We start from the raw sequence: 23,870 nt of genomic DNA, 5'->3' as shown, positions 1-23,870 counted from the left end.
AGTCTTATCGTTTGTGTGTGTGTGTGTGTGTGTGTGTGTGTATATATATATATATATATACACACACACACACACACACGTATACGTATATGTACGTATGTACGTATATATATATACGTATACGTACATGCATATGTGTGTATGTATGTATACACACATTTTAAAGCCAACAAACATCGCCCTCTTTAAACAGGGCAGAGCAAGCTTCTCGCTCGCATCCCTCCTCCCGCAGTAAAAATGGGTTGAGGGTTGCGTCCTTCATGCCCAAAACAATGATGGCGGCAAGGGACACGCCAGCTGATGAGAGGGAGGAACAGTGTGGGAAGGACAGGAAGTGACGTTTTGTTTTTCAGGAAGTCGCTGTCAGGAAGAATGGAGTTAGGGGCCTGCAGGGTAAGGCGGGCTGGTGCAACTCAGGCGTGTAGTTCACCAGCCTTTTTGTAAAGGGCGGGGATGCGATGCATGCAAAGGAAGGACAGCTTCACCCCTCCTCCAAAATAGCAGGAGGACAGAATCTTTCTCCAAAGGAAGAGGGAGGAAAGGATCATTCTTAATAGCGGAGTGGAAGGAGGACTGATTGGGAAATCCTCTTTTCCTGAGCTAGGTATTTAGGGAGAGAAATAGCAGCATCTGACATGTTCCTGTTGCTTCTACAGTCTCCCTTTCACTATTCTAGTTATAGGTTTGCCCTTTCCAAATGTTCTAGTATTGCTGTGAGACCTAATGTCCCTTTCAGCTGCATTGATATGAGTATGAATTTTGGGTTTTGGTCTCGCATGTATGGGGCAAGGAGAAAGACAATCTGGGGTCAGAGTGAACCCTTTTTCAGTGCTGACCTTACCATCTCCTAAGGGCTCGGGAGGGGCCAGCCCCGTACCCTTTCCCATGCTGTCTTCTATTCCTCTTCAGGTCGCTTTTGAAAAGGATGGTGTCTATCTACATACCAGTGCAAAGCGTCACCCCGATCAGGACTCTATCATACCAGGGGTTATCCGCATAATTGAGAAGGTGGGTTAAGCTGGGCTACCGGTTGGAATCAAGAAGGCATTTTAGCAGAGCTGGTGGAATGTGAGGGTTGTACTTTTAGAATGGGCAATTGACCGGATTGTGTGCATTTTGCGTGATGGTAGAACTTGATTTCTGGCATGGAACTCAGCTTGCTGAGTGTTTCATCTTTTTTTAAAGTAAGGTTGCAAAAAAAACAACACAGGCTGGTGAAATCTCAGAACTCAGAGTGGCCCAGAAAAGGATTGTACAATGGTATGCTGTGGGGGAGGTTTGCAAAGAACGGGAAAAAGGAAAATTGTTGGATAGTCCAAATAGCTTTTTTGTGCTCTTTGTGGCAAAAGGCATAAAGCGCATAGGTCTGTGTTTGAGATGAATAACTTTAACTCTATCTGTCATTGTGGGAAAAGGGAAAATAACCTGGTTCTTAACACTAACAAGACAAAGGAGCTCATAGTGGACTATAGAAGGAATAGCTCAGAAATTCAGCCCTTGACTATAAATGGAGATCAAGTGGAGCGGGTGGCTAGTTTTAAATTCCTGGGCGTTATGATTAAAGAGGATTTGACCTGGGGAGTACAGACTACCGCGGTGGTTAAGAAAGCCCAGCAAAGACTGTACTTTCTGAGACTTTTAAGGAAGCAACAACTAGATGGAAAACTTCTGGTGTCCTTTTACCGCTGTGCTATAGAGAGTGTCCTAACCTACTGCATCTGTGTATGGTTCTCCAGTTGCACAGTGGCGAATAGGAAGGCGCTCCAAAGGGTGATCAATACTGCACAAAGGATTATCGGCTGCCCTCTCCCCTCCTTGGAAGAACTCTATAATGCCCGAAGTCTAAATAAAGCCCAAAATATTCTAAGGGACCCGTCTCATCCAGCACACTCTCTTTTTAAACTGCTACCATCTGGCAGACGATACAGGGCCCTCAGAACTAGGACAAAGAGGCTTAGAGACAGCTTCTACTCTAGAGCTGTGGCTATGCTAAACTCCGCTGCTTCATATTGATGTATTTGGGGCTGTGTAGGGATGGGTGGAGGATGATGATGTATGAGTCTGAAATTGCATGAGTCTGAAATTGTATGAGTCTGAAATTGTGTGCGTCGAGGAATGCTGCTGTAAATTTCGTTGTGCGTGCACAATGACAATAAAAATGCTTATGCTTATGCTGTGTATGCTGCTCTGAATATTTTAACGTTCTGGGCCTCTTACAAGCTTACCTTTGTTCAATTCAGGGTTCTGACCCTTTGCTGCAGTGGACGCCTGTAGAGGAGTCTTCAGACGCTGCTCAGATAACGTTCACCAAGAAGGTGAGGTTCCCAACCCAGCGTTCAGAGTCTAAACCCTTCCTGTCTCAAAGACTAAGTAGGTCTTTACGTTCCTGTGGGGTAGGAATTCTGACAATCGTATTGTACAGCTGACCGCTGTCGAAATCTTCTTATGACACTGAAATTGTTGTGTTGGATGTAGTGATGCACTGCCGACCCAGCAGCGCCGTGGTAGAACGTTGGGACGCCAACGGACCTACGGCCTTGCTGGTCGCACCGCACCCCCACTCCTCATCCCCCTATGAGTCACGGGTCATGAACTGTCTGGCTCAGTCACCGGGCGCAGGGACAATGGCCTTGCCCCCAGGTGAGGATTAGGCTCAGACGCTTACGCTCCTCTCCGCACGTAGCCAGGTGAGATCATGCATCACATGATGATCTCCAGGTCTCCCGGTCTCCCGCCCATCTCCCTACCCACCTCCTTTACACGCCCACAATGAAACCCTAATAAAAGGTGCGAGAGACCAGCACAGGGGAGAGTTGTCAAGATCACGAAAACCCGCGCTTCCTGTTGCTGACGCTCTCCGCCAGATGAAACCTCCTCCGCGTCTCGCCTATTCCTTAGCGACGACCCTGCGGGGTTGACAACAGTTGTCTGAGCATAAATTTAGATAGCTTGGTGTAAGACGAAGAAATGGACTGTGAGCAGCAGTGGCGTAGGAGGTTAAGAGCTCGTGCATCTAATCTGGAGGAACCGGGTTTGATTCCCAGCTCTGCCGCCTGAGCTGTGGAGGCTTCTCTGGGGAATTCAGATTAGCCTGTGCGCTCCCACACACGCCAGCTGGGTGACCTTGGGCTAGTCGCAGCTTCTCGGAGATCTCTCAACCCCACCTACCTCACAGGGTGTCTGTTGTGAGGGGGGAAGGGCAAGGAGATTGTCAGCCCCTTTGAGTCTCCTGCAGGAGAGAAAGGGGGGATATAAATCCAAACTCTTCTTCTTCTTCTTCTTCTTTCTCCCTCCTAATTCTGCTCTCTGCCTGTCAGGACACGGTGGGCTGCCAAGCTGATGAAGAAATCTTTGACCCGGGATATGAGCCGGACTGGGCTGTCATCAGTACAGTGGGGACTCAATCTCGGGTCCAGGAGGAAACAAATGGTAATCAAAATTAGACCTGGACTGTGGGTAAATCTGAAATAAGGAGGGCAGGAATGGGGAAGGAGAAAGAGCCGGTAGCAGGGGATTGTGGGATATTCTCTTAGGAAAGAAAAGGTTGTCTAACACTGCATTTCCCCTCCCTTCCAACCAGCTGCCGGGCCAAAGTCGCCAATCCCACGGGGCCAGTGGGCTTTCTCTCTCCCCTTGTCCGAGCTGAAATCCATCCGTAAAAGCAAGCCAGGTCTGGGCTGGTCATACCTCATCTTCATCACCAAAGATGGGATCTCCATTCAGGCCCTGCACTTCCACCGTGGGGGCACCAAAGCACTCCTCAAAGCTCTTTGCAAATATGTCATCTTAGCCACGTGAGTGAAACTGGTACTCAGCTTCTTCACCTGTTCCCCTTAAATGGGGGGCGGGCCATCGCACCTGCTTGCAGGAAGTTCCTGCTTCAGTCCCTTGCATCTCCAGATGAAAAGATCTTGAGTAACAGTGCTGGGGAATGATCTCTTCCAGAGCTCTTGGAGAGCCGCCAAAGCTAGAGGCTACAGTTCAAAGCACATGTGCCACAGTCCTTGGCTTCCAGGTTCCATCCTTGGTGTTTGTAGTTTAAAGATCCTAGGTAGTAAGAAACACCTTCCTCTGCTTGAAAGTCTGGAGAGTTGTTATCACTCAGTATAGGCCAGTGATGGCAAACCTTTTCGAGACCGAGTGCCCAAATTGCAACCCAAACCCCACTTATTCATTGCAAAGTGCCAACCCGGCAATTTAACTTGAATGCTGAGGTTTTAGTTTAGAAAAAAACGGTTGGCTCCCTCTTCCTCCGCCTCATTTGCTCAAGCAGGGGCCAGCCTGCTCTGGCCTCCAGCAAGTCCCGTGCGCACCGCTCTGTGCCTCTCTAGCATCTCTGCCTCCTCTGCGCACCCCCCTTGGGCAGCAGCCACCCAGAGCACAAGCACCAGGCCCACCATCCGAGTCCCTCTGCTCACCGCGGCGTGCGCACGTCATGCTCAGTGGCCCAGGCCAGCCTAGATGTGTGTGTGTGTGGGGGGTGATTTTCCACCCCCCACATGATGAACTCTGTGTGCGCGTGCCCACAGAGAGGGCTCCGAGTGCCACTTCTGGCACCCGTGCCATAGGTTCGCCATCACTGGTATAGGCGGTGTAGAGTTGGATGGATTTTGCACTTCTGGTGGAATGTCCTTTTAAGCTGGTTGAGCCAGACTGCACAACTTTGCTGGCTGTGGAGCAAGTTTTTCTTTGTTCTCATATCATTTGGGGACCTTACATTTGACCGGTAGGCTAGAAGGGTCTGGATTTTAGGCCTCCTAGTTCTGAGAAGATCCAGAATCAGCAATGTGAGTGAGCCATTAAGCTCTTGGAAACAGTCTCCCCTCTCCGTTTTGTTTTTCTCTTTGAGAGCCAGCGTGGTACGGTGGTTAAGAGCTGGTGGATTCTAATCTGGAGAACCGGGTTTCATTCCACACTCCTCCACCTGAGTGGCAGAGGCTTCTCTGGTGAACCAGATGTGTTTCCACACTCCTACATTCCTGCTGGGGGACCTTGGGTGATTAAAAAATGGAACATGTGTCTTTTAAAGACCACTGAACATTGAGAAAGAATATCTGAGCAACAGTGCTGTGGTAGAACCCTTTGTTATTGTGTGCTAGGTTTTTTCACCTGGGGAGGACCATTAAAACAAATAACACACATGCACCCTGGATGTCTGAATGGTACAGTCCAGGCAGGGATGCTACCACATTAACGTGCTGAATATGTAACCTGGTTTGAAATATGTTGAGGGGGAAGCTCACTCCTTGTTTCTCTTCTCTGTTAAAAGCTCCCCTAAAGATTCCCGGCTCTATTTGGTTTATACGCACGACTCCTATGCCCTCTCCCACTCTTTCGATGAACTTCAGCTCTTTGACGACAGTTCTTCCAACCTCGTTTCGGTGAGATTTTTTCCGGTCTCTGTATGGCACGTCAGAGGAGATATTTGGAGAATCAGAATGTGAATTGGGACTCGGAGTCAGTTATCTGGGGTAGCTGAATATCCTTGACTGTGCAGAGTTTGGAAGCTATGCTCTGTTTCACATAAAGATGTTGGTAGATTATATATTCCCCCACCACAGAACAAGCATGCTGGGCCTTCTTTGTTGTCGTATGCTCCGCTTGGGTCCTAGTACTTATTTAGCCTTATTTCCCCTATCTGTTTGAAGGTAAAAAATACATTTTGGCATAAATGCTATTGTAACAAAGTGCCGTGTTCAGTAATGCACAAGATAATGATTTTGACAAAGGCAGTGCATAAAAATGAATGATAATTCTCACGTTCATTTGGGACTGTATTCTAATGCAGAAGCATAGAGTTTTCTCAACTGCTGCACCTCAACAGACCAAACTAATACCTTTATGCAAAACAGAGTACTGTACAAGCAGGGTCAGCTCTTATTAGTACTTAGATGGGAGATCACCAAGAAATCCAGGGATGCTGTTCAGAGGCAGGTAATGGCACACAGCTTCTGCTCATCACTTCCCTTGAAAACCCAAGAAGGGTCACTATAAGCTAGACCAGGGGTCTTCAAACTATGGCCCCCCAGATGTTCATGAACTACAATTCCCATCAGCCCTGCCACTTGGCCATGCTTTCAGGGGTTGATGGGAATTGTAGTCCATGAACATCTGGAGGGCCATAGTTTGAAGACCCATGAGCTAGACCATAGGTGTCAAACTCGCAGCCCTCCGGATGTTATGGACTACAGATGATAGGAACTGTAGTCATAACATCTGGAGGGCTGCGAGTTTGACACCTGTGAGCTAGACCATAATAGTCGCGTCCTCTGTTTTTATATGCACAATAACATCCCTTTGAGGTAGGTTAGGTTGAAATGGTTCTGATTAGGTCAAAATCACCTGCTGAGCTTTTATGGCAGAGGAGGGATTCAAACCTGGGTCTCACAGATCTTAGTCTAACCCCGTGGTGGCGAACCTTTGGCACTCCAGATGTTAAGGACTACAATCCCCATCAGCCCCTGCCAGCATGACCAATTGGCCATGCTGGCAGGGGCTGATGGGAATTGTAGTCCTTAACATCTGGAGTGCCAAAGGTTCGCCACCACTGGTAACCCATACCCTATGCCAGCTATTCCAGTAAGAGGGGAAGAAGAGTTTGGATTTATATCCCCCCCTTTCTCTCCTGCAAGGAGATTCAAAGGGGCTTACACTCTCCTTTCCCTTCCCTTCCCACCCCCACCCTCCCACAACAAACACCCTGTGAGGTGGGTGGGGCTGAGAGAGCTCTGAAGAACTGTGACTAGCCCACGGTCACCCAGCTGGCATGTGTCGGAGTGCACGAGCTAATCTGGTTCACCAGATAAGCCTCCACAGCTCAAGTGGCAGAGCGGGGAATCAAACCCGATTCTCCAGATTAGAGTGCACCCGAAGGGGGTGATGGAAGGGAAGAGCAGAAGCTATGAACCAGGATGCCAGGGGAGGGGGTTCATTGGCTAGAGCAGAGGAACCTGGTTTTCTAGGTTGTCTTTTGGAGGAGTTAGAATAGAGCTGAGCAGTATTTGTAATAAATTCTGGGCAAACTGTAAGGTTAAGAGTTCTACTGAGGGTGGCATTCATGGGTTGTCTGGTAGATGAATGCAGTTTGAGACACCCTTCGCAACCTGAACCCACCATCACGATGCTCCGTGACTCAGTTCCATTCTCCTTTGTCCCCCCCCCCCCCCCAGCGATTCTTGCAGGATCCTTACGCTGCCACCTTTGGAGGCTTTTCCAAAGTCACCAATTTCTTCCGCGGGGCTCTGCACCATGAGGACGGGACCCCCCAGCACGCCCTTGGTGACCCTGGCGCCAGCAATGTCGAGGAGGAGACGGGCTTTGAAATGATCACCTGTGTAAGTGTCAGAACCAGCAAACCTGGCAAGGGAGTTTGGGCCAAGTGGTAGCTGTTCCTGCACCCCTGGGGGCAAGCAAAGATTTTGGACCACTGTTACCCTAAGTAGGCAGCAGAGGCGTAGCTGGGCTAGAGTGCGCCTGGTGCGCACTCTGTGTTTTCCGCCACACACCCCGCTTCGTGGCGCCCTGCCTCCCCGCCTGCCCCCCCTTACCTTAGTTCAGTCTGGAAAAGCAGCCTGTTCCCTTCAGGCTGAAAACGGCCTGGTGGGAACTACACTTCCCATAAGACCCTGGGGCTTGCAATGTCTTCTGGGAAATATAGTTCCCACCAGGCTGTTTTCAGCCTGAAGGGAATGGGCCGCTTCTCCAGCCTGCACTGTTTCATTAAGGTAAGTGTGTGTGGTGTATTTTCTGCCCCCCCGGCCTCTGGTAGGCAGTTTCCACTTCAGCTGAGGGAATCAGTTGGAGGCGGAGAGCGAGAGGTGGGAAAAGGGATCAATAACCTGTGTATACTGGGATAGCTCTGGGTGAAAACCCTCCAATGAGCTGGACAGATTGGAGTGCTGGCCCAAAACAAGCCAGCTTCCTTAGAGCTCTTTCCGCTTTATTCCGGCAGCAGGCACGGTTGGGGGAACGGCCGTGCATCCAGCGGGAAACCCCGGTCACGGAGCAGGAGTGGGAACAGCATCTGGATCCTGACGGGCGTGTGGTGGACCCCAGCGGGCTCCGCAGGAGGATCTTTTCTGGGGTAAGTTTGACTGACACGCAGGGAAACAATTGATGCCCATTGCAGCCCAAATAATAGCAGGCAAAGAAAAGGAGGGGGTGTGGATGACTGTGTGTGAAGACAGGTGTGTTTATCTTCCCAGAGGGATGCGAGGGTAGAATCACAGAAACCACAGAGACATAGAGTTAGAAGGGACCCGCAGGGTCATCTAATCCCACCCCCTGCACAACGCAGGGAATTCACAACAACCTCCTTCCCCTGCCCCCGTACACCCCGCAATGCCCCCCCCCCCCGCTTCATGCCCAGAACATTCTCCAGAATCCCTAGCCAATTTGAGGCTGTTCTGTCACTTGAAGTCGAACGAATGCCCACCCGTCCTTTTCTGGAATGTTCTTTCCCCCTTCCAGGGACTCCACATGTCGTTGCGCAAAGAGGCCTGGAAATATCTGCTGGGCTATTACTCCTGGGAGAACAGCAGCGAGGAGAATAAAGCGCAAGTGAGGCGGAAAACGTAAGGCTGGGGCAGAGTTGTGAAGGCATCGGGGGAGGGGGGGATGCGGATTTTGGGAAGGCTCAGTTGCTGCAGGTTGACTTTCAGGGTGTGAGCTTCCTAGCACTCTCCTGCTTTTGACAGGGATGAGTATTTCCGCATGAAGCTACAGTGGAAGTCGGTCAGTGAGGAACAGGAACGACGGAACTCCTTACTGCGTGGCTACCGCAGTCTGATTGGTCAGTGTGAAATCCGCCTCCTGTGCTTGATTTGTCAATGGCAGTATTCCTCTCCTGGCCCCAGCATGCATTTTTGGGTCTTTCGTTTGTTAGTTTTTGGTCCCTTTTGTTTGTTAGTTTTTGGAAGCAGCAGTGGCGTTGTGGTTAAGAGCAGGTGCACTCTAATCTGGAGAACCGGGTTTGATTCCCTGCTCTGCCACTTGAGCTGTGGAGGCCTATCTGGTGAACTAGATTAGCTTGTGCACTCCAACACTTTAGGTGACTTTGGGCTAGTCACAGCTTTTCAGAGCTCTCTCAGCCCCACCCACCTCACAGGGTGTTTGTTGGAGGGGGAGGAAGGGAAAGGAGATTGTAAGCCCCTTTGAGTCTCCTTACAGGAGACAAGGTTGGGGGGCATGAATCCAAACTCCTCTTCTTCTTTATGGCTTTATAGCTAAATAGGCTTGTTCACATATAGCTGGATGCTTGGTGACTGTAAAACCCCCCCAATGTTAATAGAATCAATTTATACAAAGCTGTTGATTTTTGCCAAAAGCTTTTTGGAAGTATATCCCGTCTCTATTGGATTGCCCAAATTTTTGGAAAGCGCTCGTGCCGTATTTCAAGCCCTGCTTTTTGACAGGCAGTCAATAATCCAACCGGCCTGGCTCAGCACGCCTGCCTCTCTTTTCAGACAGGGACGTGAGCCGCACGGATCGGAACAACAAGTTCTACGAAGGCAGCGACAACCCGGGCCTCGTGCTCCTGAATGACGTGCTGATGACCTATTGCATGTACAACTTTGACCTTGGTGAGGATTTGGCTGAGGGCGCGGGGAGGGGGTAGAGGACTGGGGGGCTCTTGGGCAGCTTGGCCTAGCAGGACCCTCCAATTGTCTGGGGGAAGCAGCATGGAGTCCTGTGTCCAGTTCTGGTCGCCACATCTCAAAAAGGATATTGAGGAGATAGAAAAAGTGCAGAGAAGGGCAACGAGGATGATTGAGGGACTGGAGCACCTTCCCTATGAGGAGAGGCTGCAGCGTTTGGGACTCTTTAATTTGGAGAGGAGGCGGATGAGTGGGGGATATGATTGAAGTCTACAAAATTATGCCTGGGGTAGAAAATGTTGACAGAGAGAAATTTTTCTCTCTTTCTCACAATACTAGAACCAGGGGGCATTCATTTTGAAAATGCTGGGGGGAAGAATTAGAACTAATAAAAGGAAACACTTCTTCACGCAACGTGTGATTGGTGTTTGGAATATGCTGCCACTGGAGGTGGTGATGGCCACTCACCTGGATAGCTTTAAAAGGGGCTTGGACAGATTTATGGAGGAGAAGTCGATTTATGGCTACCAATCTTGATCCTCCTTGATCTGAGATTGCAAATGCCTTAACAGACCAGGTGCTCGGGAGCAACAGCCGCAGAAGGCCATTGCTTTCACATCCTGCACGTGAGCTCCCAAAGGCACCTGGTGGGCCACTGCGAGTAGCAGAGGGCTGGACTAGATGGACTTTGGTCTGATCCAGCTGGCTTGTTCTTATGTTCTTATGTTCATGGCAAGGGAGGGGTGCAGGAGAAATGCAGCCGTTGTCACAAGGGGCTGAGACAGGGTTGAAAGCTCGAAAACTTCCCCAGTTCCGTGCATCCCCTGTTTTATTGGCACCTGATGTGGGATTATGCAAGGAGATTATGCACAGGGGCACACCTTTACCTTTTAGCAGAATCTGAGCACGAACCACCGCAGTGAACAGGAGCAGCAGTGCACTGTATAGCCTAAATAGTTGAACGGGGCCTTCTCAGCTCTGGCCCCAGCCTGGTGGAACACTCTGTCGGCAAAAAACCCGGGCCTTGCGGGATTCAACTAAGTTCTGCAGGGCCTGTAAGACAAAGCTGGTCCACTGGGCCTTTGACTGAGGACAGCATTAAACTAGCTGGCTTCATTTTCCCCTTCCCTGTCCTGTGTTGTGCTTTCCTGCCCCTTTTTCTGTTGTCCGCCCTATAAGAATTTACTTGACTCCATGAATTATAGAGGTGATTTGTTTGTTTGTTATTGTTGTTTAATTGTTGGTCTGTTGTTGGAAGCTGCCCTGAGTCTGGATGAGAAAGGGTGGCCTAGAAATCGATTAATTAATCGATCGATTGATTGATTAAGAAAGAAAGAAAAAAAGAAAGAGAGAAAGAAAGAGAGAAAGAAAGAAAGAAAGAGAAAGAAAGAAAGAAAAAGAAAGAAAGAAAGAAAGAAAGAAAGAAAGAAAGAAAGAAAGAAAGAAAGAAAGAAAGAAAGAAAGAAAGAAAGAAAGACGGATGTTGAAACAAGTTGATGACCAGTATTGCTCTGGCTGATCCCTGCCAGCGGGGGGCACTGTGTACCTTTTTTCAGGCTTTGGACTGAGAGGAAAGGCAGTTTCCTTCACCCTGGTTCTCCACCCCTCTCTTGACCCTCGTCCTTTGTGGTGCACGCCCTGGTTACTTTGGGGTTAGATTACTGCAGTGTGCTCTGCATGGGGCTGCCTTTGAAGAGTGTTCAGAAACTTCAGTTGGTGCAGAATGCTGCACCTGTAGGGGCCGCATCGTTGCAAACTTGACCGATCTATGCTGGGTCCCAGTTTGTTTCTGGGGACGTTTTGAGATGGTAATGTTGTTCTTCAAGGCTCTGTATAGCTTGGGACTATCGGGACTGCTGTCCACTCCCCATGAACCAACTGTGCAGTCACCTTCTGAGGGCCTGCTTTGGGTGTCTCTACCTTCAGAGATTAGGCAGGTGGCAGCCAGGAGAGACCTCCGAATCTCCGGAACTCCCTCCCCGGAAAGTCCCACCTTTCTCCTCCCGTTGCCATCTTTCCCCAGCAGATGAAGATCTTTTATCTGGCATTCCCTCGGTGATCTCTCCTTTCCTGCGCTGTCTTTTGTAAGTGCCGTTTCGATCTGTGCGTATTTTATTGTGTCGCACGTGTGTTTAACTTCCCAGGATACGTTCAAGGCATGAGCGACCTCCTCTCTCCCATCCTGTACATTACCCAAAACGAAGTGGACGCCTTCTGGTGCTTCTGTGGATTCATGGAGTTAGTGGTGAGTCGGGGCAGCTGTGGAAGAAGAGCCTGCCCCTGTCTTTAAGAGAGCCGGTGTGGTGTAGTGGTTAGGAGCAGGCGCACTCTAATCTGGAGACCCGGGTTTGATTCCCCGCTCTGCCGCTTGAGCTGTGGAGGCTTATCTGGGGAACCAGATTAGCCTGTGCACTCCAACACATGCCAGCTGGGTGACCTTGGGCTAGTCACAGTTCTTCGGAGCTCTCTCAGCCCCACCTACCTCACAGGGTATTTGTTGGGAGGTGGGGGAAGGGAAAGGAGTTTGTAAGCTCCTTTGAGTTTAGTTACAGGAGAGAAAGGGGGGATAGAAATCCAACTGTTCTTCTTCTTCTAAAGCTCCAGGGACAACGGGTGGGAGCTTGCATTGGGTGTGCAAAGGGTCCCGGGGCGGAAGGTTTGCGGGGGAGCGAGTAGGGCGTGCATTCAAGATGTCTGCCCATCAGCTGGTTCCCTCTTGCTTTTCCCTCTGCAGCACTGCAACTTTGAGGAAAGCCAAGAGTCCATGAAGCGCCAGCTAGCCCAGCTCACCCTTCTCCTCCGGGTTCTCGACCCCCCACTCTGTGACTTCCTGGGTATGTGGCAGCACAATTGTCAGTAAGGTTTAGATTGATTTTGCCAGATCTCAGAATTTAAGCAAGATCAGTCCTGGTTAGTACTTGCGTGGGAGACCACTGTGGAAGTCCTGGGCTGCTATGCAGAGGCACGCTGTGGCAAACCACCCCGGTGTCTCTCTTGCCGGCGTGGTTTGGTGGTTAAGAGCAGGTGGATTCTAATCTGGAGAACCGGGTTTGATCCCCCACTCCTCCCCCCCACCAGAGGCTTATCTGGTGAACCAGATGTGTTTTACATTCCTGCTGGGTGATCTTGGACTAGTCACAGTCCTCTCAGAACTTTCTCCTGCAGGAGAGAAAGGGGGGATGTAAATCCAAACTCTTCTTCTTCTTCTTCTTCTTCTTCTTCTTCTTCTTCTTCTTCTTAAGAGCAGGTGGATTCTAATCTAGAGAACCAGGTTTGATTCCCTACTCCGCCATCTGAGTGGCAGAGGCTTATCTGGTGAACCAGATGCGTTTCTGCACTCCTACATTCCTGCTGGGTGACCTTGGACTAGTCACAGTCCTCTCAGAACTCTCTCAGCCCCACCTACCTCGCAAGGTGTCTGTTGTGGGGAGAGGAAAGGAAAGGAGCTTGGAAGCCACCTTGAGTCTCCTCACAGGAGAGAAAGGTGGGGTATAAATCCAAACTCCTCCTCCTCCTCCCTCTTCTCCCCCCCCCTCCCCCCCATGGGGGTCACCGCAGGTCAGTTGTGACTCGACAGCAAGGAAAAGACGATAGGGAGGACTGTATCTTTTTAAACACATTTTAGATTTTTCACCACAAGCTAGAAGAGTTCTGAGTCCCTAAATATCCAGGGGCTCTTCTCTTAAGAACATAAGAACATAAGAACTAGCCTGCTGGATCAGACCAGAGTCCATCTAGTCCAGCATTCTGCAACTCGCAGTGGCCCACCAGGTGCCTTTGGGAGCTCACATGCAGGAGGTGAAAGCAATGGCTCCCTAAAAGCCCAGCAATGGCTCCCTAAAAGCCCAGCTCTTGGCTGCAATTTCCCTTTGGCCCCCTGACAGCTCCTTGGGAGCTTGACCAGAGCTCCATTTGGGTGTCTTTTAAGCTGACGAAATGACCGGCTGGGTCCAGCAGTCCCTCACTGGCCTCTGATTTGTTCCGTTCTTCTCTTCAGACTCCAAGGAGTCCGGCACCTTGTGCTTCTGCTTCCGATGGATCCTGATCTGGTTCAAGAGAGAATTTGCCTTCTCCGAAATTCTTCAGCTGTGGGAGGTGAGACGGGGTCTGCAGACAGCTTCGTTGGGGTTTTCTTGGCGCTTCTTGAATTACTGGGCGAGGGGAAGAAACTCCCCAAGGGCTTGCGGTGTTAGCTCCAGGCAGATGTGCAGAGTCCACAGGGTTGCGGGAGACCCAAAGCAAGCAGCTGTTTTTGCTGGGATCAGAAAATATGGTTCCGTCTCAGCCCCTTCTTGGCAGAGAAGCGCAGCCTGGTCTTCTGTGCACGTGGCAGCTCCATGCGTCCAATAAAGCGACTCCCAGCGTGGCATAGTGGTTAAGAGCAGGTGCACGCTAATCTGGAGAACCGGGTTTGATTTCCCCGCTCTGCCACTTGAGCTGTGGAAGCTTATCTGGGGAACTAGATGAGCCTGTGCACCAGAGGTGGGATCCAGCAGGTTCTCACAGGTTCCCGAGAGTAGGTTACTAATTATTTGTGTGTGCCGAGAGGGGGTTACTAATTGGTGATTTTGCCACGTGATTTTTGCCTTAGTTACGCCCCTCCTCTCAGCAGTAGCGCGCAGAACTTGAAGCAGTCCAGCAGGAGGTGCACCCGCATGTGTGGCAGCCTGCGCCTGTGTGCATTCGTTTCCCACCCAAGGACCGGCGTAGCGGCTGCGTCCTTGACACAGCCCCGCCCAGGAATGCCCCGCCCCCGGAATGCCCGGCCACCCCCGGTTGTGCCCTGCCCAGCCCCATTGGCTCTACGCCACAGTTTGAATCCCACCACCATGGGAACCTGTTACTAACATTTTTGGGTCCCACCACTGCTGTGCACTCCAGTGCATGCCAGCTGGGTGACCCTGGGCTAGTCACAGTTCTTTGGAGCTCTCTCAGCTTCACCCACCTCACAGGGTGTTTGTTGGGGCGGGGGAAGGGAAAGGAGATTATAAGCCCCTTTGAGTCTCCTTACAGGGAGAGAAAGGGGGGGGGGAGATAAATCCAAAGTCTTCTCCTTCTTCCCCTTCCTCCTCTTTTAAAGCTGTTTGTGCGGGTGGCCATCGCTATATCTTGGGATAGCGAATTCCACATTTCAGTCCCTTGTTGTGGAAAGAAGTGTTTCCTTTTGTCGGGTCTGAAATCTGCTGCCCGTCAGCTTCATCAGATGCCTGGGGTCAGAGGCACTGTGACCCCCCAACACGGAACAGAATCAAAGGGGCCAAGCACCGCTGACCAGTGGAATCTCTCCTCGTGGCGGGGTGCGTGTGTGTGTGTGCCGGGAGTGTGGCTAACAAGAGCCTGGCCCAATAGGAATGGAATCGCCATGGCTAAGCAGGCACAGACTGTCCATCACTTGACTCAGTCTAGTACAGTGATGGCAAACTTATGGCACGGGTGCCAAAGGTGGCAATCAGAGCCCTCTCTGTGGGCACGCACACACAGAGTTCGTCATGTGGGGGTGGAAAATCACCCCCCCACACACACACCCATCTAGGCTGGCCTGGGCCACTGAGCACGACGTGTGTGCACCGTGGTGAGCAGGGAGGACTCGGCTGGCGGGCCTGGTGCCTGTGCTCTGGGTGGCTGCTGCTCGGAGGGGGAGGGGGCGGCAGAGGTGCTAGAGAGGCACAGAGCGGTGCACGTGGGACTTGCTGGATCCTACAGCAGGCTGGCCCCAGATCGAGAGAGTAGGGTGGAGGAAGAGAGAGCCAACCGGTTTTTTCTAAACTAAAACCTCAGCATTCAGGCTAAATTGCCGGGTTGGCACTTTGCAATAAATAAGTGGGGTTTGGGTTGCAATTTGGGCACTCGGTCTCGAAAAGGTTCGCCATCACTGGTCTAGTATCTCCTTATCTTCGCACTCAGGTCTCCTCCTTCTGCACAAACCTGATCCATGCCCTCTTTTCCTTCAGGCACTGTGGACAGGGCTACCTTGCCCCAGCTTCCACCTCCTGGTGGCCTGCGGGATTCTGGATGCGGAGAGACAGGCGCTCATGAACTCCGGCTTTGGCTTCAACGAGATCCTCAAGGTGAGCCCAGAGCCTTTGCTGCATGGGGCCAGGGGGCCATCTCCTCTGGGGTCCTCTTTCCCACAGTCGCCAGGCAGGTTACGCGTGAAGTAGGAAGGCTAAAGCCTGACACTGCTGCTGCACTCCAGCGAATAGCACACTGCCTCCAAACATCAGGGTCCCTTGGCTAATGGCTGTTGGTGGACCCACCTCCTTTTCTTTGCTCACAGGTAAGTCTCTTGCCCACTCGGAACGATTTACGCACCATTAAGAATTTAAGAAAAAGTGAGAGACCACGAGATGCAGTCAGGCTTGGGGCTGTCATATGTTTGCCCCACCCCATCGTAAGGCCAACATCTGCTTCTTCGGCCAAGAAATCCCCTCGGCCGTTCCTGGTTTCCTCCTTTCCGCTGGCTAGCACAGTGGTGGCGAACCTATGGCACAGGTGCCAGAGGTGGCACTCAGAGCCCTCTCTGTGGGCACGCGCGCACAGAGTTTGTCATGTAGGGGGGCTTGCTTCTGAGTAAACCCTCCTAGGGTCGTGATTCACCTGTTCAAAGCGTTGCACGGTTGCTTCAAAGCAGGGGTCTTCAAACTATGGCCCTCCAGATGTTCATAGACTACAATTCCCATGAGCCCTACCACTTGGCCATGCTGGCAGGGGCTGATGGGAATTGTAGTCCATGAACATCTGGAGGGCCATAGTTTGAAGACCCCTGCTTCAAAGCAAAGCCACTGACTATCACCAAGCTTTCTCCCGAGTAACGCGTGCCTCGGAGCCAACCATTTTTCCTAAACTAAAACCTCAGTATTCAGGTTAAATTGCCGTATTGGCACTTTGTGATAAATAAGTGGGTTTTGGGTTGCAGTTTGGGCACTCGGTCTCGAAAAGGTTCGCCATCACGGGGCTAGCAGGTCCCATGTCTCTGCACCAACCGGCCTTTGTGCTGTACCGCCCTCTGCTGGTGCCTGAGGTTTCCGCAGAGCTCTTGGAAACCAGATGGCGCCTCCATCTGTTTCGACGGACGTCGCTTTGGTCGAGGGCCAGGGCCTTTCCCCGCTGCACAAGACCCAATCCTCCTCCTTGGGCCTCTGACCTTGGCTCTTTGTCCTCTGCGCATGCCTCGTCGTCTGCCGAGAGTGTCTCAACATGCTCCAGCACCTGAACCCTCCCACCGCCCCCGCTTTGCGGCTGAATTTCCTCTCCAGCTTAAAGGGGCCAGCAGGACGCATCCATTTGGCCGAGGCTGACACAATTCATTCTTTCTTCCGCACCGCTAGCGGTGGACCTCTCTCCGTCCTCTCCTGCCTTTTGTTGCCCAGTGCTGAGCCTGGTCTGGCTGGGGACCCCTGGGAGGAAAGGTGGAGACGAGGGGACAGTGTTGGTTCCAGATTCCCAGGCACTGCCTGTAAACGCAGAGCCTGAGCAGTTGGTAGTTCCTGCAGGACCAGGTCCGGGAGCTCAGGCAGAGCATTCAGGCTGGGATCCACAGCCAGGTCCAAGCTCTGAGATCCCCCAGCCAGGGACTAGCTCTGAGACTCTTCAGCCTCTGGATACTAAGCCACCCTGTCACCTCACCATCTCCAGAGCCCCAGCAGCAACACAGGAGGAGACTGCGTTCTAGGTTACAGCAAAGGAGATGCAGCAGCAGGCTATGGGGTGAGCTGGATTAGATGCAGAGTCTTTGCAGGAGCCAGATGAGAGTAACCCAGCTGCAAGAGGTTATTGCACAAGGGAATGGGAGGCTGGCCATAAAAGAGAAGTTGCAGCTGAGCTAGCTTGTGGCAGCAACGTTGTAGTTCCGTGGGGGCGAACATTTGGCACTCCAGATGTTATGGACTACAATTCCTATCAGCCCCTGCCAGCATGGCCAATTGGCAGGGGCTGATGGGAATTGTAGTCCATAACATCTGGAGTGTCAAAGGTTTGCCACCACTGTTGTAGTTCAATCTGCAGCGCTGCTAGCCTTTCCTTGGTTCCACACTCTGTGTATCCATTAAGTGGCTGAAGCTGCTAAGAACTGTGTCGGGACTATCTGTTGGTTCCTGAGGGCCTGTCTAGGACACTCAGTTCCAGGAGAGGCAGCTGTCGGGAGTCCACTGCAGAAAGAAAATATGTACGGCTCCTCTCAAGCCAGACCCTTTGTCTGCCAAAGCCAATACTTTCCACTCTGACCAGCAGTGCCTCTGCTGTATTTTTCACGTTGCCTCCCAACCAGTCCCCTTAACTGGAGACGCCAGGGACCGAACCCTGGGACCTTCGGCATGCCGTGCAGCTGCCGTGCCGCTGAGCCACGGCCTTTCCCCAGACGCTCCTTGCTTTTGTCTGTTTTGAAATCCCCTGTTGAGTTTCTCCCCTTTTGAGCCCCTCCTTCCTCTCCGCAGCACATCAACGAGCTCACCATGAAGATGAGCGTAGAAGACATCTTGTGCCGGGCCGAGGCGATCTACCGACAGCTGGCCGCGTCTCCGGTAGGGAACGGCAGAGGTTGCCCGATTCCGGGTCGTACGGTTGGGCCCGCTTTCCTTGGGTTGGGCGTCTCCGACTGGCAGAGGCTCTGGGATTCCAGGGAAGGGAAAGGTTTTTCCTGACTCACGTAGAAGAGAAGAAGAAGAAGAAGAGTTTGGATTTATATCCCTCCTTTTTCTCCTGCAGGAGACTCAAAGCATAAGCATTTTTATTGTCATTGTGCATGCACAACAAAATTTACAGGGGCTTACAATCTCCTTGCCCTTCCCCCCTCACAACAAACACCCTGTGAGGTAGGTGGGGCTGAGAGAGCTCCGAGAAGCTGTGACTAGCCCAAGGTCACCCAGCTGTTGTGTGTTGGGAGTACACAGGCTAATCTGAATTCCCCAGATAAGCCTCCACAGCTCAGGCGGCAGAGCTGGGAATCAAACCCGGTTCCTCCAGATTAGACACACGAGCTCTTAACCTCCTACGCCACTGCTGCGTAGACAAAGTCCTTCAACTGGAGTGATAGGGGTTGAACCTGAACTTCTCTGCACGCAGTAATGGGTTCAAGGTGAAGCAAAAGAGATTCCACCTAAACATTAGGAAGAACCTCCTGACCGTCAGGGGTGTTCGACAGCGGAATTCACTGCCTCCTTCTTTGGAGGTTTTTAAACAGGCTGGATGAACATATGTCAGGAGGGCTTTGATTGTGTGTTCCTGCATTGCAGGGGGCTGGACTTGATGGCCTTTGGGGGGTCTTCCAGCTCTATGATTCTGTGCCAACAGAGTCCCCGTTTCCGCCGCTGCACCTCCAGCCCTTCTGAGTTGTATCTTCTGGGGAAACGGTGGAACCTCGCTGCTTGCTGGCGCCGAGAGGCCTGAGCAAGCAAGCGTCCCTCCGTCTCCTCTCTTGACCAGCCCCGGGAAGGTGATACGTAAGAGGATCTGTATCCGGCAGATCGTTTTCCGGTGGGAGAAAAGAATCTGAGCTTCTCTCTCGCTCAAAGCCCCTTACTGGGCAAAACGTGACAGAAGGTGACTCTCTTTCCCCTCTCAGTAGCTTCAAAATATAGCATTGCTGAGGGCAGGTTTAAATGGGGAGCCGGCGGGTAGGGACTCATGCAGATGCCGTCTTGAGTGTGAAGCGCTGTTAATTTTAATTCTGTGCTGTTTCACACATTTATTTGACTTAAGAACATAAGAAAGAGCCTGCTGGATCAGACCAGAGTCCGTCTAGTCCAGCACTCTGCTACTCACAGTGGTCCACCAGGTGCCTTTGGGAGCTCACATGCAGGATGTGAAAGCAATGGGCTGCTGCTGCTGCTGCTCCCGAGCACCTGGTCTGCTAAGGCATTTGCAATCTCAGATCAAGGAGGATCAGGATTGGTAGCCACAGACCGACTTCTCCATAAATCTGTCCAAGACCCTTTTAAAGCAATCCAGGTTAGTGGCCATCACCATCTCCTGTGGCAGCATATTCCAAACACCAGTCACACGTTACATGAAGAAATGTTTCCTTCATTTATACACCCACTTTCTCCTCACTAGAGACCCAGCGCGGCTCAACGCCATTCTCTTCTCTTTCATTTTATCCTCACAACAACCCTCTGAGGTCGGTTAGGCTGAGAGGCTGTGTGACTGGCCTGGGGTCACCTAAGGAGCTTTCCGGACAGAGCGGGGGCTCAAACTTGGGTCTCCCGGATTCTAGTTCAACTCTGTAGCCACTACACCATGCTGACTCTTGTGTGTTTTAAAGTGCCGACTCCATAAGGATGAGGAGCCAGTGCAGTGTGGTGGTTAAGAGCAGCGGACTCTAATCTGGTGAACTGGGTTTGTTTCCCCACTCCTCCACATGAAGCCTGCTGGGTGACCTTCAGCTACTCACAGTTTGTTCAGAACTCTGCTAACCAAAGTTAGGTCCTTCTGCTAACCAACGTTAGGGGAGCGATCTAACCAGAGTTAGTGGAGTGAGAGCCAGCATGGTTGAAGAGAGCTGGGTTTGATTCCCCACACCTCCATCTGAGTGGCGGAGGCTTATCTGGTGAACCAGATGTGCTTCCACACTCCTACATTCCTGCTGGGTGACCTTGGGCTAGTCACAGTTCTTCCAAACTCTCACAGCCCCACCTGCCTCACAAGGGGTCTGTTGTGAGGAGAGGAAGGGATGGAGTTTGTAAGCCGCTCTGAGACTCTTTTTCAGTACAGAGAGGCAGGATATAAACTGGTAGGGGCCCTCTCCTGGCCCCTACCTGGCGGAATATGCTCCCCCGCATGAGATCAGGGCCCTGCAGAATTTGAGTACTTTCCGCAGGGCCTGTATGACGGAGCTATTCCGCCGGGCTTTTCCTGGAGACCGGGCCAGGCAAACATCATTTTTGATTGGCCTCCCGGGGGTTAATGAGGTTTTAAAGTTGCCATTTTGTGTGTTTTTAAGCCATTTCTGTCTTGTATCGGTGTTTTTACTACTTGGGATTTTATTGTTTTTAATCGGGGTTTTTGTATTTCTGTATTGCCACCCAGAGCCCTTCGGGGATGGGCGGGGGTATCACATTCAAGTAACTAAATAACCAGCTCTTCTTCAACTTGGCTCGGGCTTGGAGACAGAAGAAACAGGTGGGGAAAAGAGGCTAAGTTGGCCCAGTCAGCTCTGGTACGAGAGGCTTCCTGTGCCCTGGCTGAGGTTCCCGGATGGACGAAAGACAGAACTTGAGCCAAACGTGTCATTCCATCGCTGAACTTTCCCTGCCTTGTCTCTTCTCTCTCCCTCCCGTCTAGGACCTGCCCCGCAACGTCCAGGAACTGCTGGGCCTCTCCGAGGGCAAATCTCCTTCCCCCAGCACTGACACGGCGAGCTCTCCGCAGCCTCTGTCGCCCAGCCAGGCCCAGGAGATGGAGCTGACGGACAGTGTTTCCCCGAGCCAGCCGGACAGCAGCATCGAAATCCTGCCGGCCGAGGAGGCGACCACCTCTCAGTCTCTCTCTCCTTGAAGGCAGACGTTGTGCCGCCTCCGCCGCCGCCATCCTCCTTAACACGAGCACTTTAACCAGAGCAGGGTGAGGGCTGAGATTGGGATCATGGCGGGAGAGCGGATATTCATGGCACGGAATTCTCCCCGGCAGGTCACTTGGCGGTAGGAACGTCAGCTCTCCCAAGGCACTCTGGGCCACGGGAGCCGACGCGTCCTCCTAGAGTTTCCTGACAGAGGGTGGTGGATCTCAAAAGAGGCCAGGGCTTGGAGAATGTTGTGCGCCTTTCCCATAATGCACAGGGAATCGTGGCCTCCAAAGGCGTTGAGGCTCAGCGGAGAGTTCATGTTCCTGGAGACAGAAGAGAGGAAGTTAATGCCGTCAGGTTCTTCTCAGACTTCCACGGGAGACTTGCTCAAATCCTCTTGTTCTCTTCGCCTTTATTCCCCACGCTACTTGTGTGTGAAGCAGAATTCCTCCTGATCTCCTAGGACAGGGGTCTTCAAACTATGCCCCTCCAGATGTTCCCGGACTACAGTTCCCATCAGCACTGCAACCTGGCCATGCTGGCAGGGGCTGATGGGAATTGTAGTCCACGAGCACCTGGGAGGGCCATAGTTTGAAGACCCCTGTCCTAGGAGAAAGGTATTTAAACTTCAGTTGGCACACATAGTGAAGTCTTGATCTTCTGTCGCCGTCTCTCCTCTGTTTCGTGTTCTTCCACGTTCAGCTTCCGATCGCTAGTCTGACGGCAACGTGTTCTCTCTCGCTCTCTTATTAACTTCACGTTGCTCATGAAGTTTCCTGCAATCACCTACCCAAGCTGTGGAACCCACGATCTTGGGTTAAAGGAAAAGAACCACTAGTAGGTCGAAGTGACAGAACTGGAAATGGGGCCTCATTTTAACAGGAGACTGGTTGGCTGAAAGAGAAGAGATCCCCCGACCGGGAGAAAGAAAGGATGCTAGGGAATCACAGTGGCAGAAAACCTCAGTGCTTCAGTTTCTGCGGGCGTTGCTCGCCAGGCCGCCCGCTCTCTCCCAGAGGAACGTTTTAGTCGGTGGTTTCGACCCGGGGTGGGGTTTCGAACTGACGTGTGGCCTCGTTCTCATGTGCCGACACCGTGTGCCTGCCCGTGTGCTCTTCTTGCCCTGGCCTGCTCTGTTGACCGGCATCCTTCTCAGCCCTCACCTTTGGTTTCTTTGTTTCCTTTGTAATCGTGCATTAAAAATGTAGCGTCATTTTGTTTGGCTTGTGTGTATGTGGGGTGTGGAGGGAAAGGCAGTTCCTTGGCCCCTTGGCAGCAAACCTTTGGCACTCCAGATGTTATGGACTACAATTCCCATCAGTCCCTGCCAGCATGGACAATTGGCCATGCTGGCAGGGGCTGATGGGAATTGTAGTCCATAACATCTGGAGCGCCAAAGGTTCGCCACCACTGCCTGTAGTCAACCCCGCAGGGTCGTCGCTAAGGAATTGGCGAGACGCGGAGGAGGTTTCATCTGGCGGAGAGCGTCAGCAACAGGAAGCGCGGGATTTCGTGATCCTGACAACTCTGCCCTGTGCTGGTCTCTGGCACCTTTTATTAGGGTTTCATTGTGGGCGTGTCAAGGAGGTGGGTAGGGAGATGAGCGGGAGACCGGGAGACCTGGAGATCATCATGTGATGCATGATCTCACCTGGCTACGTGCGGAGAGGAGCGTAAGCGTCTGAGCCTAATCCTCACCTGGGGGCAAGACCATTGTCCCTGCGCCCGGTGACTGAGCCAGACAGTTCATGACCCGTGACTCATAGGGGGATGAGGAGTGGGGGTGCGGTGCGACCAGCAAGGCCGTAGGTCCGTTGGCGTCCCAACGTTCTACCACGGTGCTGCTGGGTCGGCAGTGCATTACTACAACTGCCTTGGCCCAACTGGTCGCTTCAACCTAGCCATGCTTTGACTCTCAAAAGCTCTTACCCTGGAAACCTTGTTGGCCTTCAAGATGCTACCGGACTTCAGTCTTGCTCTCTTACTGCAGTCCAGCATGGACCAGCAATTAACCTGAAATTGACTTCCTTGTATGGCCAGAGCTCACAGCTGAAATGTTTTCTCGCTTCCCATGGTGCTCTGGTGTAGGGTGCAACTCATAGAGTACATGTGGGGTTCCTGCTTGTGAACCAGGTCTGCATCACACATGTGAGCTGGTCAGGTCCAGAGATTTCTCCTGAGGACCTGGGCATCATATTTCATTCCACCCCCATAATCCTCAACACTACAACAGGGGGGCTTGTGATAGAGCCAGCATGGTGTAGTGGTTAAGAGCAGGTGGATTCTAATCTGGAGAACTGGGTTTGATTCCGCACTCCTCCACCTGAGTGGCAGAGGCTTATCTGGTGAACCAGATGTGTTTCCGCACTCCTACATTCCTGCTGGGTGACCTTGGGCTAGTCGCAGTTCGTTCAGAACTCTCTCAGTCCCACCTGCCTTGCAGGGTGTCTGTGGACGAGTGGGGAAACAAACCCACTTCACCAGATAAGAGTCTAGTGCTCGTGTGCTGCAGTGGGGAATCAAACCCAGTTCTCCAGATTAGAGCCCGCTGCTCTTAACTGCTGCACCACGTTGGCTGTACGTGGCGAGGGCTTGAGTTTCAAAAAGAGCATGGCTATTTTGCATCCCTCAACGGTGGGAGTGAAAATGAGGAGCCAGGACTCCGGCATTCGGATGGGGCAAGAGAACTGTCCGTCCACCTCTCCAAACTGAACAGCAGCCCCACTGAGTTGCGCTGTATGACCTGAAGCCATAAGATGAAGGTGAGCCAAGAGCTG

General features: G+C 51.9%; 1 protein-coding gene across 2 annotated transcripts; it reads left to right on the top strand.

The window, feature by feature from the left end:
- Positions 1-342: 342 nt before the first annotated feature.
- Positions 343-22,306, top strand: TBC1D17 (TBC1 domain family member 17). 2 transcript variants are annotated; one of them, XM_048518001.1, is made up of 17 exons: positions 343-393; positions 910-1,008; positions 2,241-2,315; positions 3,318-3,429; positions 3,581-3,794; positions 5,270-5,381; positions 7,170-7,334; positions 7,955-8,083; positions 8,470-8,573; positions 8,697-8,791; positions 9,465-9,581; positions 11,741-11,841; positions 12,331-12,430; positions 13,594-13,691; positions 15,548-15,664; positions 18,029-18,115; positions 20,874-22,306. In XM_048518001.1, the coding sequence occupies exons 1-17, from the start codon at positions 373-375 to the stop codon at positions 21,084-21,086; spliced, it is 1,959 nt and encodes a 652-aa protein (XP_048373958.1). In that variant the 5' UTR covers positions 343-372; the 3' UTR covers positions 21,087-22,306. The 2 variants fall into 2 exon arrangements, with proteins under 2 accessions (XP_048373958.1, XP_048373956.1); XM_048517999.1 differs by having other exon boundaries at positions 7,952-8,083.
- Positions 22,307-23,870: the final 1,564 nt, after the last annotated feature.

This window comes from Sphaerodactylus townsendi, linkage group LG15, assembly GCF_021028975.2.
Source record: "Sphaerodactylus townsendi isolate TG3544 linkage group LG15, MPM_Stown_v2.3, whole genome shotgun sequence".
NCBI classification, from domain to species: Eukaryota; Metazoa; Chordata; class Lepidosauria; order Squamata; family Sphaerodactylidae; genus Sphaerodactylus; species Sphaerodactylus townsendi.
The sequence above is the reverse complement of the archived record's forward strand: the minus strand, read 5'-3'. Positions and strand labels throughout refer to the sequence as shown.

Excerpts from the sequence above, each read along its gene's own strand:
- TBC1D17 (XM_048517999.1), top strand. The coding sequence starts at position 373 with ATGGAGTTAGGGGCCTGCAGG. Across the intron at positions 3,795-5,269 it reads AAATATGTCATCTTAGCCAC|CTCCCCTAAAGATTCCCGGC; the intron begins GTGAGTGAAACT and ends CTCTGTTAAAAG. Across the intron at positions 8,084-8,469 it reads GCAGGAGGATCTTTTCTGGG|GGACTCCACATGTCGTTGCG; the intron begins GTAAGTTTGACT and ends TCCCCCTTCCAG.